This window comes from Lutra lutra, chromosome 17 (assembly GCF_902655055.1).
Source record: "Lutra lutra chromosome 17, mLutLut1.2, whole genome shotgun sequence".
In the NCBI taxonomy this organism is placed as follows: domain Eukaryota; kingdom Metazoa; phylum Chordata; class Mammalia; order Carnivora; family Mustelidae; genus Lutra; species Lutra lutra.
In genome coordinates, this window is record NC_062294.1 from 55,273,912 (window position 1) to 55,290,971 (window position 17,060).

General features: G+C 38.7%; 1 protein-coding gene across 1 annotated transcript in view; it reads right to left on the reverse strand.

The window, feature by feature from the left end:
* Positions 1 to 17,060, reverse strand: part of LOC125088877 (zinc finger protein 345-like) — a 44,334-nt gene that overhangs the window by 13,994 nt on the left and 13,280 nt on the right. The window contains exon 4 of the mRNA XM_047710471.1: positions 9,643 to 9,735. Coding sequence (XP_047566427.1) covers positions 9,643 to 9,735 — 93 coding nt within the window. The remainder of the gene's footprint in view (positions 1 to 9,642; positions 9,736 to 17,060) is intronic.

Genomic DNA, 17,060 nt, shown 5'->3' on the forward strand with positions numbered 1-17,060 from the left:
AAAGGTAGGATATAATTTCACAGTGACTAGATTTAAAAAGCATTTTTTTTTTAACCATCCTTTAATCTCTAGTTAAAACAATATAGTACTGGGATGCATTCGCAGAAATAGGATGAAAAGTAGAGCTGTTTTAATAAAATCTATTCAGGAAAACATAAGAAACAAATATTTTAACAAATACTTTAAAAAATAGGTAGGTTATAAGGAAAAACATAAAAAACTTGCTAAATCCAAACCCCATTATCTCCATTGTAACCCTAAACATAAATAAACCAAATGTTCCTGGTAAGGCCAAACTTTGCCTGAATATATCTCATTGGAATTTTCCTAGAGCTATAACAAAAACAGGAGGAAAGAATTGGGGGGGGGCAGGACAAAAACAAAGAAAGTGACAAAAAAACACCCCATATGGTAAGAACCAATCAAACCACCAGCCTGGCAATATCAATATCATACAGAATAATCTCTGACACTAAAGGAGTCTGTCACTGTTATTCAGTGTTTTTGATACCTAAATACACTCCATTTCAAGGTCCTACACTAAAACAAACATAATCTGTGTTAGTATGTATGCATATTTATTCACATATATATAAAAATACACACACACACACACACACACACAGAAACATTGATTTTTCGCTCATGAGACATTAAAACAGTCATCACAGACGGCTGATATTACCAACATGGTGGAATGAGGTCCAATGAGTGGCTCAGTCAGGTACGTGTCTGACTCTAGGCTTCAGCTCAGACCATGATCTCAGTGTGGTTCCCACATCCTGCACTGAGCTGGACATGGAGCCTGATCATGATTCCCTCTCAAAAAAAAAAAAAAAAAAAGATGGTGACACACCTAGTTCCTACTTCAATACTTTCTTCCCCGCTACCCCGCTTTTTTTTTTTTTTAAGAGATTTTACATATTTACCTAGAGACAATGTGAATGTGAGCACAGGGGCGGAGGGGCAGAGGGAAAAGCAGACGCCCCATTGAGCAGGGAGCCCAACTCCAGGGGGATCCCACAACCGCGGGACCACTGCCGAGCATAGCCTCCAGTCCCCAGAAAGCATGAACAAAGACCCTGGGCAACCACAGAGCCCATCTTACAGGCCTATGGGGAGAGCGCCAAGCCAGCAACATTGTCCAAGTGCTGAGCATAGCCCTGACTCTGCAGGACTAGGGAGCCTGAACAGTGAACCAGGGCGGTCTCAGAGTGAAATCTAAGCTACTGCCCAGAAACAGAGAATGGCCTTCACCGCCGGCGCCACCTGGCCAGAGATGTGCCAGCACTGGGCCCCACAGGGGCCAATGGACACATGTCTGCTCTCCGAACCAGAATATATGGACTGCAAGGAAAATCTTGACCAGAGAAATCATTTCAATTTTCAAATGCACACAGGCTATTCAGTTAGATTTCAAAGTTCAATATTCACATTCAAATGGAGAGGATTCAGCATGAAACATGACTTATGGGCTACCTTTTCATGAAAAATAAAATCCAAAATATTCACTGAAGTCTGACATGTTCGTCTTCACAGTGTGTACAATGGCAGCGGTTCCACGCATTGCTTTAGCTACACCCTCACTAACATTTCTCTACTATCCTTACCAGAAACACCATATGTCCCAGCAGTTACAAAAAGGAAGAAAAGCTGTAATATATAAATGTGGGGAAAATTAATCACAAATAATCTGAGGTTTAAGGTCACTGGGGAAAAAAAAGATTTTGAGTGACAGCACCCACTACTTTCACAAGTACAAGTGACCCCTAAATAATGCAGGGGTTCAGCATACCCACCACACATGAAAATCTGTGTGTAACTTTGACTCCTCAACACTTAATAGACTACTGCTGACAAGAACAGTAAATTTAATCTATCAAAAACAATTAACATACATTTTATGTATGTTTTATCTGTTATTCCTACAATAAAGGAAGCTCAGGAAAAGAAAATGTTAAGAAAATCAGAAGGAGGGGCGCCTGGGTGGTTCAGCGGGTTAAAGCCTCTGCCTTCGGCTCAGGTCATGATCCCAGGGTCCTGGGATCGAGCCCCACATCGGCTCGACAGGGAGCCTGCTTCCTCCTCTCCCTCTGCCTGCCTCTCTGCCTACTTGTGATCTCTCTGTCAAATAAATAAATAAAAATCTTAAAAAAAAAAAAAAAAGAAAGAAAGAAAGAAAAGAAAGAAAAGAAAATCAGAAGGAAGGGGTGCCTGGGTGGTTCGGTCATTAAGTGTCTGCCTAAGGCTCAGGTCATGATCCTGGGGTCCTGGGATCAGGCCCCCTGATAGGGCTCCCTGCTCAGCAGGAGTCTGCTTCTCCCTCTCCCACTCCCTCTGCTTGTGTTCTCTTTCTCACTGTCTCTCTCTGTCAAATAAATAAATAAAATCTTTAAAAAAAGAAAAGAAAAGAAAATCAGAAGGAAGAGAAAATATATTTACTGATACCATATTATATCTGACCACAAGTGCACCACACTTCAAACAAATGTTGTTCAAGGGTCAAATGTACTTTGTGTTACTGTTTACCCGCAACCTTAATGAAATTGGGGTGGCTAAGGCAGTGTCAAATAACATTTCTTTTATTACACATCAGTATTAACACATTAAAATCCGTTTGGTGTTATCAATTAAAATACATTAAGTTCAAAAACACTGTAACCAAACTACTGGGAAAAAAAAAACCACTATATGATCCTTGGTCAAAATGCCCATTACATAATTCAAGAACCATTCCCGTTCCCCAAAACAAGGATCTATGTGTTGTGCTCTCCATGCTTTTCAACTGAGGCTAATTACTGAGTACGTGAGGATTTACTATAATTTTATACCCTTTTAGGGAAGAGTTAGCTACACTTTCCTCAGTTATCTGTGAATATTTATTTTATTTCAACCAAGTAACAAATATTTACTAGTATCAAATGCTATGATGAAGATACATCCAGCTTTAAATAACCTACCACTATATTCTCCTTAAACAGCAAATGGCAAAACTATTTAAAATTAAGAATGTTTCTGTGTTTCACTTTAATGCAAATAATAACGCCCTCATTCCCTACTTCATTGGGAATTATTTCACTCTTGTATGTCAACCACACACAACATCTCCATGTGGACTTTCTTCTTATAGCCTCCTTAATTTTGCATGGAAAAGGAGGTTATGAATGAATTCCCCATCACAGTGCCCTCATGTCGGTAAGACACCAAGAATCAAATTATTTTGTATGCACACAAGCAATAAAGGCTTAGCATGAGATGATTTCAGAATAAAATTAGTAATATTTGCCAAGCAAAATATCTCAAATATAGTAAAAAGAAAAAAGAGACACAATGAAACGAATTATCCTTCTCCAGAAATCCATCCCCCACCTTGATCCTTTCAGGCATATTAATAGATACATTTCACCACTGAATAACATGGGTTTGAACAATGCGGGTCAATTTATAGATTTTTTCTTTCTTATGAATATAGTGTAGTACTGTAAACATGGTTTCTCTTCATTATGATTTCCCTAATATTTTCTTTTATTAACCTTACTTCATTATAAAAATACTGTATAGTTTATGGACAACATAAAAAGGGGATGATTAACTGTCAATGTTCTAGGTAAGGTTTCTGATCCACAACAGACTATTTCTATGGAAAAGTAGGTATGGTTTTGAGTTCCGGGGACTCAACAGTTACACACTGGACACCTGGGTGGCTCAGTCAGTTAAGCATCTACCTAAGGCTCTGCCTTTGGCTCATGTCATGATCCTAGGGTCCTGGGATGGAGCCAGGCTTTGGGTTCCCTACTCGGTGGGGAGCCTGCTTCTTCCTCTCCCTCTGTGCTCTCCCCTCTGCCCCGCGGTGTTCTCTGTCCCAAATGAATAAATAAAATCCTTAAAAAAAAAAAAAAAAAAGCTACACACAGATTTCCCCTTCTGGAGGCAGTTGGAGCCCCTCTAACCTGCATTGTCCACGGCTAAAATGTCACTGATCTAAGAGTTTAAACTCTGAATTTTTCTCTGTAATAAATATTCTGATTTATAATGTCTAAATGTGGTCATGACTTATCGCTAATTACTGTGAATGTTCCTACTTAGATTCCCTTTCTACTGCATACTTTGCAAATTGTCTACATCTTTAATATTTTAATCCTTTATGAAGACACTTTTCTTTTTGAACTGTACATTAAAAACAAAGGTCATTCATCAATCATTACATTTTTGGGTTTCTATCCACTATACTTTCTCTGATGCTGAGTAAGAGTTCAGTTCCAGGTAACGACCATGCCATCATTGTTGACATTTGTAAGGTCTCCCCCAGGATATATTATTTCATGTTGAATACATTTGATTATGAATTCAATTCCTTTCCACATTCTTCACATTTGTAGGGTTTTAGACGGTATGTACTCTATGATGTTCAGAAAGTGTGTAGTTCTGCTTAAAGACATTGCCACAATTTTTTTTCACATTTGCTGGCATTGTCCCCACTACATATTACCTTATATTGTTAAGTTTTGAGTGAAAGTTAAAGGTTTTGCACACTGTTTACATTTGTAACATTTCATCCCATTATGAAATGTCTGCTGTTGAGTGAGTCTTGAAGACTAAACGGTATGCTGCCCTTACTACATTTTTAAGTCTTCTCTTCAGTAAGGGTACAATGATGTACATTAAGATTTGAGCTTTCATAAACAACTTTCCCACATTTATTACTATAATACTAGTTCTATAGAAACTGAGCTCTCTGATTTTTAATAGGATTTCACCCTTGACTGATGTTTTTCCCAGATTCATTGCATTGGTAAGTTTTGTCTCTATTATAAACACCTCCATAATTATGAAAGTTAAAGCCCTAAGATAAGATCTTCCTAAGTTCTCAACACAAGAAACCTAGCTCAAATTAATAATTCTGTGGTAAGTATTGCAAAGTGGTGTCTGGATAAGGAGCCTACGGTGTGTATCAAACTTGGACTTTGCAATAAGGAAGGATTATGTGTTGGTGGAAGTATAGTGAACCCTCTGGAAAGCACTTCTCAAATCAATCACATTAGGCATTTTATCTTCATTTTTAAATGTCTAACATTCTGAAATGTGTCAGTTAATGATTAAACCAATCTTAAGTTTGAAATCATTTGCATGATTACTTTCAGCATGGACCAGGTGATTTTCCAGAATTTCCAAATATCACTCAAAAAAAACAAGAAATATGTATGTTTAAAAAACTGATTATCATCCCTGGGTTCAAAGACATTCTTCTGCAAATACAACTGACTTTTAAGGTGAGGTTTTCGCCCAACTTTTTATATCCTTGATCTCTTTTGGCACTAAGGATTTCATTGTAGGTAACTGTCATAATTTGGTTCTATCTATCATAATGTCCTTTTTGTCCTTCACTAACCCCCATCATTCCCAGTCATTCATAAGTATAAATACTTATTTCCACAGCTTCCACAGCTTCCCGTATCACTCTACAAACTGATTCTCCTTTCCCCATCTTTGCCAAGAGGTCTTGGCTGTTATGGAAAGGATACAAAGTAAGTTACCACACTAAGTACAATGACATGCATGTATGTTAAAATGCTCTTGTGGAGAATTGATACTCATCATAGCATATCAGCCAAAGGAGGAAACAGGAACCACCAGGACTGTGCTCCTCCATGGAGACAAAATGGAAGGACTTACATTTTAGAGAGAGCTCAGAAGCAGTTAGGAGAACACAGCTCCCCCAAGCAAGAACAAAGGAAGAAGAGCCACATGAAAGAGACAAGGAGAGTTTGTGACATTTGCCCACAACAGCCGTTCACCCTCCCAGACACTCCATGGCAACACTGTGAGAACACTCTCACCTTCCTCAGGAGAGAAACAACTGAGTGACCTGTTCGTTCAGTGCTCTCACTACTTTGCCGCTGCCTGAGGACATGTTCCAGTCATGCCTGACACGGAAGGAGCAAGGAATAAGCTCTCTCTGGAAGCACCATGGTGGTTGCTCAGTGAAGGACGAGCACTTGTTCAACCAATGGAGAGACTACAGAGCTGAAGACAAAGAGAGACAGGAAGCTATCGTGGACATGAAGTACTAACTGCAGTTTTATACCTGGGGAATTACAAAAATTCAGACATGACAAATGCCCACAACATGTGTGCCAGGTCCCAGAATTACTATTATTTGTGTTCCTCTCTGCAAAGTAAGTCCATAATCTAGGGCTCAGAGGCTACTTTTTAAAAAATTCCCATATGTCAACAAAATGCAATCAGGCATACAAGGAAACCAGGAAAATGTGTTTCAAACAGAGGAATGAAATTAATTAAGAACTATTATTAACTGCCTGACAAAAAATTCATATACCCATCATAAAGATGTTCATGGAGGAAGAAAACAGATAGTTATCTAAATGCTATCAGGGAAACTATGCATGACAAAACGAAAGCCCAAACAGACAGAAAGCATAACAACAATGAACCAGAAATTGGGAGCTGCAGAGTACAATCACTGAATTTAAAAATACACCAAGGGGTCAGCCATAGACTTGACTAATCAGAAGAAAGATTCAAACATCTTAAAGACACTTTAAATTCTTTACTGATAGGAGCAAAGAAAAATGTGGAAAAGAACAGAGTCTAAGGGACTCATGGGAGACCAACAAGTGGACCAATATGTCCATTAAGGGGACCCCATAAGGAGAGGAGAGTCAAAGGGGGCAGAGAGTTTACATGAAAAACTAAAAGTCTGTACATATGTGGAAAGGGACTAACTCAACAAGCTCAGTAAATTCAAACTAGGATAAATCTCAATACAGGAACACAGCAACATATCATAATTAATCTATCACAAATCACAGGTGAAAAGAGAATTTTGAAACAGCATGACAAAGCCAACCATCTTGTACAAGAGAGCTTTGTAAGATTAATAGTGGGATTCCCAGCAGACCAGATAGGAAGAACTACATGGGAAAATATATTCATATACTGAAAGATCAAAAAACAGCCACCAAGAATAATATTTTACCTGGCAAAACTATTTTCCATAACTGTAGAAATTAAGACTTTCCCAAGTAAAAACCCCTGTAAGTTTACCAGTAGACCTGTCCCACAGAAATGTTAAAAGAAGTCTTTGTAGGAGAAATAAAAGGATTCTAAACAGTAACTGAAACCACATGACAACATAAAGCTCTCCACTAAATACAAGTATTTACACAATTATAGAAAACTGTAGTGTTGTAATTAAGTAGCACATGTCACTTTTACTTCTGCTATAGAACTTTATTATATAAAAGCATAAAAATCATAAATCTAGGCAACAAAATCTACAACATGAAAGAATGTGATACTGGTAACAAAGTGGGTGCAGGGGTAGAGATGATAAGTAGAAAGAGTTCTGTATGCAATTCACAATAGCACTTTAAAATGGTTTGTTATACCTTTAAAATATTTCAAGTAAACTCTAACATAACTTCTATGAAAATAAGTACAGAGAAGACACAAAAATTAATGAGAATGGTATCAAAGTATATCATGGGTATAACACCACAATTAATATAATGTAATACCAAAACTTGATACAGAGGTATAAAATGTTTAAAAATTACACTAAATTCACGAAAAGTGTTTCTCTCATGCAAAGGGATTATAAATTCACCAAAAGATGATGAAATTAATTCTATTATTATAACAACTCAATACAACACTCACTGAACACTAACCAATTAAAAAAAAATACACAAGATGAGTCATTAAGTATGCATGGGTGGCAATTATACAGACAAATACATATATAATTTTATTGGTAAAAGGCATAAAGTTGATTCATAGGAGATAACCTCACATTGTCTTTAAATCTATTGAGTTGAAAATTGTCATCCTACAATAAAATAAACAGGCAACAACAATATCACAACTAAATAATGTGGAGGGTCCCGTATAAAAGGAAGCACATTATTATAGAACTGCAAAAGCAGAATATGACAAAATTTAACCCAAAGAAGTGTACATAAAAACACATGAATTTCTGAAAGGAAACCTTCTTCTATAGAAGTGTAATTGTAAACTGTTTAATTTTAAACTGTGACTATGTAGCCAGAAAAATGAGTATTTTGAATTATTGGCATGCCCTCATTGACAGTAAAATTGTAAAGAATTTCATTAAAATCAACCATGAATAGCTCTAACAGAAAATTTTATGAATGAGCACTTAAAAGACACTAAAAAACATTTAATATTATTAACATGTCCCTCCTCTTATGCAGAATGCAAGGCTCTAACCCATTCCTTAGAAACGAGCAGGCTTGGGTGCTGGGTGAATTAGCAGGTTTACGTCCAACTCTTGATTTCACCTCAGGTCACAATCTCAGGGTTGTGGGATTGAGCCCCTCAGGTAGTCTGTTTAGAATTCTCTCCCTCTCCCCCTCCCCCCACTAGTGCTGACTACCTTGTGCGCGCTCTCTCTCTCTCTCTCTCATAAATAAATAAGAGAACCAAGCATCCCAAGAAATACCATTCATTTTGAAAAAAAAAAAAAAAAAAAAAAAAAAAAAAAAAAAAGAATATCAAATTGTAAAACAGGCTGGCAATCACTGCAAAAAATAAATATTGGGAATTAAATTTGGATACATTCTGAGTAAAGCAGAAAAGCCTAACAGTTAACTTCTCCTGAAGTAAAATGACATTTGTTAACAAACTTTTTTTTTCAATATGGGAATTTTATTAATTATCCACCTCACTTCTTAGCAGCATACACCCATGTCATATCACAAGTATTCATATAAAAAAACAGAGATGAATCTGATATATAACGAGTAAGAAAGTGAAAACACATGACAAAAATCACAAGAACTTTATATCATACAAAATTATAAAATGATGCAATTATTAAGAAATAAAATAACAACTGAGACTTTTTACTATAGGCTATAAGTTCTAAGTTCTAAATGTTCTAGCTCCCTTATGGCATTAATTTGTGGTTTATGTAGGAATTCTAGGATATAAATAGATACATCACATTATTTCACCACTGAGGAATGCAACATAGAATGGAACTTTCTAATATTAGTCAGTACAAAAAAAAAAATGAACCTTTGAAGGGAAATAAAGGACTATATTTTCTCATTTTAGGGAGGTACATTATTATCTGGTAAGATTACGGAGTCTCAATTTTGTTCAATTAAAATTAAAGCCTCCATCACATCGGAAAGCATAAACCAGAAAACACCGGATGTCAATCTCCAGTGTTCCCAGGATTTCTGCACAAAACCCCAATACATCCACTGTTATCATGACACACTTCTCACACGAGGCAAAAAAGAACTCAGAAAAGGTTTAGCATAGAGTTCCAGAAATAGGGAGATTTTCCCAGGGCCCTCACGGCCGTGGAGAAGCTCTCAGGTCACGGAGGCCCTCCCGCTCCCACGGTAGTTGCCTGGCCCTCACTGTGGATGTGGTGGATCATCACTGGAGCTGAAGGAGAATCTTCAGAGAATGTAAGAGCTTGATAATGTTGCACAGCAGATGTCCCTCTGTGAGAGGGGAGAACTAAAACTAGGCTTCTCAAACTAATTTCCATTCCAGGAGAGCTACTTAGAACACATTCTAAGGTCAGTCTTCCTGCTTCACATGCGGACCTCACCTCTGTCACCTGCTTCACTGAGTCGCACCTACCTGGGTGGACGGCTGCTCTCTTCCTTCTCTTCATACCCCAGAGCTCCTTCTCTTGCTCCGAAAAGATGACCAGGTTTGGCTTCCACACAAGATCTGTTTAACAGAAAGAAGTATTGCTAGAGATTCTTTCAATCCAGGATTGTGCTCAGTAGAGAAAAGAGAACACTCTACAATTCTAGAAAGTGATTCCCCAAATGCTGTTAACCAACAGCCCTTTTAGAACACACAGCAGGGGTTTCAAATATTCACATTATGATCTCCACTTCCAAGTAATAGCGATACAGTAAGAAGGAACAGGGCGCCTGGGTGGCTCAGTCGTTAAGCGTCTGTGCCTTCAGCTCAGGTCATTCCCCAGGGTCCCAGGATGAAGCCCCGAATCGGGCTCCCTGCTCGGCGGAAGCCTGCTTCTCCCTCTCCCACTCCCCGTGCTTGTGTATCTCTCTTGCTGTGTCTCTCTCTGTCAAATAAATAAATAAAATATATTTTTTAAAAATGTCAGTAACACTCAAAGTGATGTACAGATTCAACGCAATCTCTCTCAAAATCCCAATGACATTTTTGCCATCTTAAACATTCATGCAGAATGTCACAGGACATCACATATCCAGAATAACTTTTTAAAAGATTTTATTTATTTCTTTATTTGTGAGAGAGACAGAGAAAGAGAGAGAGAAAGCAACAGAGCACAAGCAGGGGGAGCAGCAGTCAGAGGGAAAGGCGGGCTCCCCACTGATCAAGGAGCCTGATGCCGTACTCGATCCCAGGAACCTGGGATCATGAGGTCCTGGGATCATGACCTGAAGCGAAGGCAGACACTTAACAGACCGAGCCACTCAGGCATCCGACATCCAGAATAATATTGAAAATGATTAGTACTTTGGAGACATCACACTTCCTGATGTTAAGAATATTATAAAGCTAGAGTAATCAAAATAAGGTAAGAGGCAGAATGACAGATACAGAACATTGGAAAAGAACAAAGAGCCGAGATATAAACGCTCACTTTAAAGGAACTTCAACAAGACTGGCTGCCTAGGGCGCCTGGGGGGCTCAGCTGGTTAAGCATCGGCCTTCAGCTCAGGTCATGATCCTGGAGTCCAGGGATCGAGTCCCACATCCGGCTCCCCGCAGGGGGTCTGCTTCTCCCACTTACCTCTCTCCTCTCATGCTTTCTCTCTCATTCTCTCGCTCTCCCAAATAAATAAATAAAGATCTCAAAAAAAAAAAAGAAAGAAAGATTGGCTGCCAATACCACAGCATAGATAAAAGACATCATCTTAAAACAATTTTGTTGAGAAAATCAGATGCCTACATGATAAGAATGATGGACTCTGACTCAAGACCATATGCAAATATTACCTCAAAATGGGTTGAACAGCTAATTAAACATAAACATATAAATGTAAAGCTCCTAAAAAAAAAAAGAGAAAAAGCTACATGACATTTGATTTGACAATGATTTTTTTTTAGATATGACACCTATGTTGGAGGCAACAAAATTAAAAATAAACCAATGAGATTATAACAAACATAACAACTTGTACACATTAAAGGAAAGAATCAATGGAGTGAAAACAGAGACTACAGATGGGAACAAATTTGTGCAAAGCACCTCCATGTAAAAAGGTTAATATCCAGAATTTATAACGTATATATATATACACAACACAACATCAGAAACAACCTGGATGATAAATGGGTAAAGCACTGAATAGACATTAACCTCCAAAGGTACACACACGGGCAAAACGCATATAAAAGATGCTCAAAATCACGAATGATTAGTGAAATACAAATGAGAAACAACGGGGTATCACTTCACACCCATCAGGACGACCACTGTGAAACAAACCAAAATTCACATGGCCTGGTAATGACGTGGAGCAGTTAGAACTCATACACGCCGTTGCAGGGAACATAAAATGGTGGAACCAGTAGGAAAAACAGCATGGAGATTCATCAAAAAATTAAAAACAAAATTATTCTATGATCTACCCATCCCACTTTTGAGTTTATATCCAAAAGAATTCAGAGGAAGATCTAGAAGTGATATTTGTACATCCATGTCCACTGCAGCTTGACCCACAAAAGCCAGAAATAAGGAGAATCCACCCAAGTGCTAATGGCTGGGTGAAGGATGGATAAAGTAAATGTAACATGCACATACCATGAGATATTTTTCAACTTTGAAAAAGAAACAGGGGCGCCTGGGTGGCTCAGTGGGTTAAAGCCTCTGCCTTCGGCTCAGGTCATGATCCCAGGGTCCTGGGATCGAGCCCCACGTCGGGCTCTCTGCTTGGCGGGGAGCCTGCTTCCCCCTCTCTCTCTGCCTGTCTCGCTGCCTACCTGTGATCTCTATCTGTCAAATAAATAGATAAAATCTTTAAAAAAAAAAAAAGAAAAAGAAAAAGAAAAAGAAACAGATTCTGTGACGTAATACAACCTGGGTAACCCCTGAAAACATTATTTTTAGTGAAATAAATGGCTCACAAAAAGACAGTCTGTAAGATTCCACTGAGGTGAGATGGATGCACTGTGGTGACTGCTCAGAAAAAAAGCTGACTGTTTAGGCAAGCACTGGAGAGACTGCATAGCTGCAAACACCAGGGAAAGTCATATATCACGGGCTCTAAAGAAACAACAGAGCGTTTGTTAACTGGGATATTAAAAAAACGCAGACATTACACATCCCCAGAATATGTCTGACAGGCCCCAGGATTATGCAGGATTATGAGGGCTAACGCACAGCTGAGTGTTATTTTTGTTCTCCAGTACAAGCAAATCTATAAAGCCTGGGGCCAGAGGGCTGTCTTTTATTTAATTCCCCAAATCTCAGCAAAAGATCATAGGCATACAAAGAAATAGAAAAATGTGTTCTAATCAAAGGACCAAACTAAAACTCAAGACTGACCCGAAATTAATTAGGAATAATCATTACCCGACAAAGATTTCAAAGTAATAATCACTAAGGTGTTCCTGGAGAAAGAAGAGAAAACAATTAGGGAGATAAATGGTACCTGGAAAACCACAGATAACCAAAATAAAAATCCAAACAGGGAGAAAGTATAAAAAACAACTAAACAGAAATTGGGAGCTGATAACCGAATTTAAAAGAACACTACAGGGTCAGAAACAGATTTCACCAAGTAGAAGAAAGAATCAGACATCTTAAAGACCCCTTGTTTTAAATTACCCACTGATGGGAACAAAGGAAATATGGAAAAAGACAGAGCCTAAGGGACTCATGGGACACTGACATTTAGGCAATTGACATATTAAGGAGGCCTCCATAAAAAGAAGAGAGTGAAAGGGGGGCAGAAAACTTACATGAAGAACTAAGGGCTTATACTTCCCACATTTATGGAAAGAAAGACAAATTCAAGTAACTCAGTGAGTTCTAAGTAGGATAAATGTCAAGACATGAACACAGTGACACATCATAATTAACCTACCAAAAGGTACAGGTGAACAGAGAATTTTGAAACAGCATGACAAAAGCAACTCATCTTATACAAGAGCGCTCCTATTATTACCGGGATTCTCAGCAGACCGGAGGGCTGCATGGGAGAATATATTCAAGCGCTGAAATACAAATACATGTACATATACCAAGAATATCTGGCAAAACCGTCCTTCTAATATGGAGAAAGAAGGCTTTCCCAGGTAAAAACCCTGGAAATTTACCCCCGGATCTGCCCTCCAAGAAACACTAAAGGGAATTCTTCTACTTGAAGTAAAAGGATTCTAACCACTAACTAAAACCACATGAAAATATAAAGCTTTCTGGTAAATGTAAATATTTACACAATTACAGAAATGTAAAGTACTATAATAAGATAACACAAATCAATTTTATTTCTACTACAGAACTTCTTTAAAAATAAAAGTATAAAAATCATAAATCTAGGGACGCCTGAGTGGCTCAGTCGTTAAGTGTCTGCCTTCAGCTCGGGTCATGATCCCGTTGTCCTGGGATCGAGCCCCACACGCTCAGCGGGAAGCCTGCTTCTCCCTCTCCCACTCCCACTCCCCCTGCTTCCGTTCCCTCACTCGCTGTGTCTCTCTCTCAAATAAATCAGTAAGATCTTTAAAAAAAAAATCATAAATCTAGGTTACAGAGTATACAACATAAAAGATAAATTCTGGGGTATCGGTAACATAAAGTGTGTACAGGCTGGTGATCCTAAGTACTAGAACTTTGGACACAATTGACAGTATCAGTTTTAATGGTCTGTTACACTTTTAAGAGGGTTTAAGTAATCTCTATGGTAGCCACAAAGAAAACATCTACAGAAGACACAAAAATGACATAAGAATGGTATCAAAGGGACGCCTGGGTGGCTCAGTGGGTTAAGCGGCTGCCTTCCGCTCCCGTCATGATCCCAGCATCCTGGGATCGAGTCCCACATCAGGCTCCTTGCTCAGCAGGGAGCCTGCTTCTCCCTCTGCCTCTGCCTGCCACTCTGCCTGCCTGTGCCCCACCCCGGACAAATAAATAAAATCTAAAAAAAAAAAAAGAATGGTATCAAAGCATTTCATCACAAAAATCAAAGAAACATAAGGGAACACAGTAAGGGAAGATACATGGGCTAAAATAGCTACAAGATGTACAGAAAACTACTTAAAAATGGCAATAGTAGCTCTTCCCTTTCACGAATTACTCTGACAGTAAATGGATTAAACTCCTCCAAAGACAGGGCACCCGGGTGGCTCAGTCAGTTAAGCGACTTGCCTTTGGCTCAGGTCATGATCCCAGGGTCCTGCAATCTCCTGCTTATGCCTGTCATTCCCCCTGCCTGTGTTTTTTTTTTTGGAAAAAAGTTTATGTGTTCTCTGGCCTAAGATTGGGCTTAAAGAGTTTTAAAAGTACATGAGTATAAAATAAACATTTGGCTTTTCAGCCTGTTAGAAAGACACTGTTGGGCCTCTGCCTTGGTCATGATCCCAGGGTCCTGGGATGGAGACCCATGTCGCGCTCAGCAGGGAGCCTGCTTCCCCCTCTCTCTCCGCCTACCTCTCTGCCTACTTGTGATCTCTCTCTCTATGTCAAATAAATAGATAGATAGATAGATAGATAGATAGATAAATAAATAAATAAAAATAAATAAAAATCCTCTTACTGGCAGCACTCGGGACCCAGACACTGGGTTTATAATTTGCTCCAACAATTAACCTGTGTTTTTCTTTTGTTTCCACAGAAATGCCTCTTAATAATTACCTGATTACCTGCACCATACAGGCCTACCTCTAAGAATCCACCCGCATGGGGCACCTGGGTGGCCCACTCAGTTTGGCTTGGGGCATGATCCCAGGGTCCTGGGACTGAGCCCCACATAGGGCTACCTGCACAGTGGGGAGCCTGCTTCTCTCTTTCCCTCTGTCCTTCCCCATTGTTCATGCACTCTCTCTCTCAAATAAATAAAATCTTTAAAAAAAAAAAAAAGAAAAAAAAAGAACCCGCCTGCATGACCGCTTCCTGAAATGAGACAACTATTCAACTGAACTAACCTATTCTGAAGACTAAGACTGGTTCATAAAATAGTAATCAAACTTCTTACCTAAGACTCAGAGCAGAACAGTTAAACTCCAGCTAGAAAGAAACAATGTTGATCTATGATGTTTTTCCAAGAAAAATTTTGTCAAAGGGGAGATTTTACAATTGCTACTAACTCCCTCCCAACCTATAATGCAAGATCCCCTAAAAGACAAGTTCTAGATTTTATATACTAGTATACTCATGATAGTCTACACTGAAATCCACCCACATGCCCATCAACAGTAAAATGATGCCATCAATTGTTTGATAGTCACACAATGGAAGTGGATCCATCCATTCTGATGATGCACAATAACATACAGTAATTCCAAACAACATATGGAAAGGGGGAAAAAAAAAAAGCCAAACATAAGAGTTCCCATTGCCTGATTACATTTATACAAAGTATAAAAAAGAAGATAGCAACCTATTGTCTTATACATTAAGAGTGCTGAGCTTTGGGCAAAGTTCCTAAGGAGCTAAAGAAAAGTATTACAGGACCAACAATATTCTCTTTCTTGATCTCAGTGGTTTTGGGAGATGTAATCAGGTTGCAATTTTCCACTCAGCTATTTACTTATGATTCGTACAAGTGCCTTTATTTTTTTAAAAAACATACTCATCATTACAAAAAACAACTGGAAGTGAATAGATTAGTATCACAATATACTTACATAGACGATATAGAAATTAAAGATAGAAGTAACGGGGTGCCTGGTTGGCTCTGTGGGTTAAAGCCTCTGCCTTCAGCTCAGGTCATGATCCCAGGGTCCTGGGATCGAGCCCCACATCGGACTCTCTGCTCAGCAGGGAGCCTGCTCCCCCTCTGTCTGTCTGCCTCTCTGCCTACTTGTGATCTCTGTCTGTCAAATAAATAAACAAAATCTTAAAAAAAAAAAAGATAGGAAGTAACTTGTAACTTCACACTGTGACTAGCTTCCAAGCATGCTAATTTTTAGCTTAAATCACGAGACACTGAGAACAGAACATTCCAAGTAACAGAATAAAATGTAGAATTATTTTCTTAAAACGCACACAGGAAAAGTCAAGAAAGAAGTAATAGACTGGGCGTAAGGAAAAGCATAAAATATGGATAGAACCTAACCCCACTATATCCACTAGAATAGATAAACGAACAGATAAATAAATACATAAATAAATAAACCAAATGTTCCCAGTACCATCAAACTTTGCTTGAATATATCCCACTGGAATATTCCTAGAACATGAGGATTAAAGTGAAGAAAAACAAACATGTTTTTAATGCAGTGATAACCAAGCCAACAACCAAAATGGCAGTATGAATATCATACAGAATAATCTTTTTTTTTTAAAGATTTTATTTATTTATTTGACAGATTTATTTATGTGACTTGATCACAAGTAGACGGAGAGGCAGGCAGAGAGAGAGAGAGAGAGGGAAGCAGGCTCCCTGCTGAGCAGAGAGCCCGATGCGGGCCTCGATCCCAGGACCCTGAGATCATGACCTGAGCCGAAGGCAGCGGCTTAACCCACTGAGCCACCCAGACGCCCCAGAATAATCTTTAACATGACTTACATCAGTGTTCTAGGTCAACCACAAACAGCATCTCCATTTAGATTTTCTTCACACACGACACATCACAGTGTCCTTAACCTTCCATGGAAAAATAGGTACAAATGGATTCCCTACTCTACAGGTGCCCCGCATGTCTGCGAGACAGCAGCAAACAAATGATTTTACAGACAGACTAGCAATAAAGGCATGAAATAATTTAAGAGTAAATTTAATGATATTTGCCATTCAAAAATACTCAAATTTGGTCAAAAGAAAAAAGAGACACACTGCCTTAAAGTGGGGCTTTCCTCAAGATGTTTCGTATCCTCAGTCTCTTCCGGCACT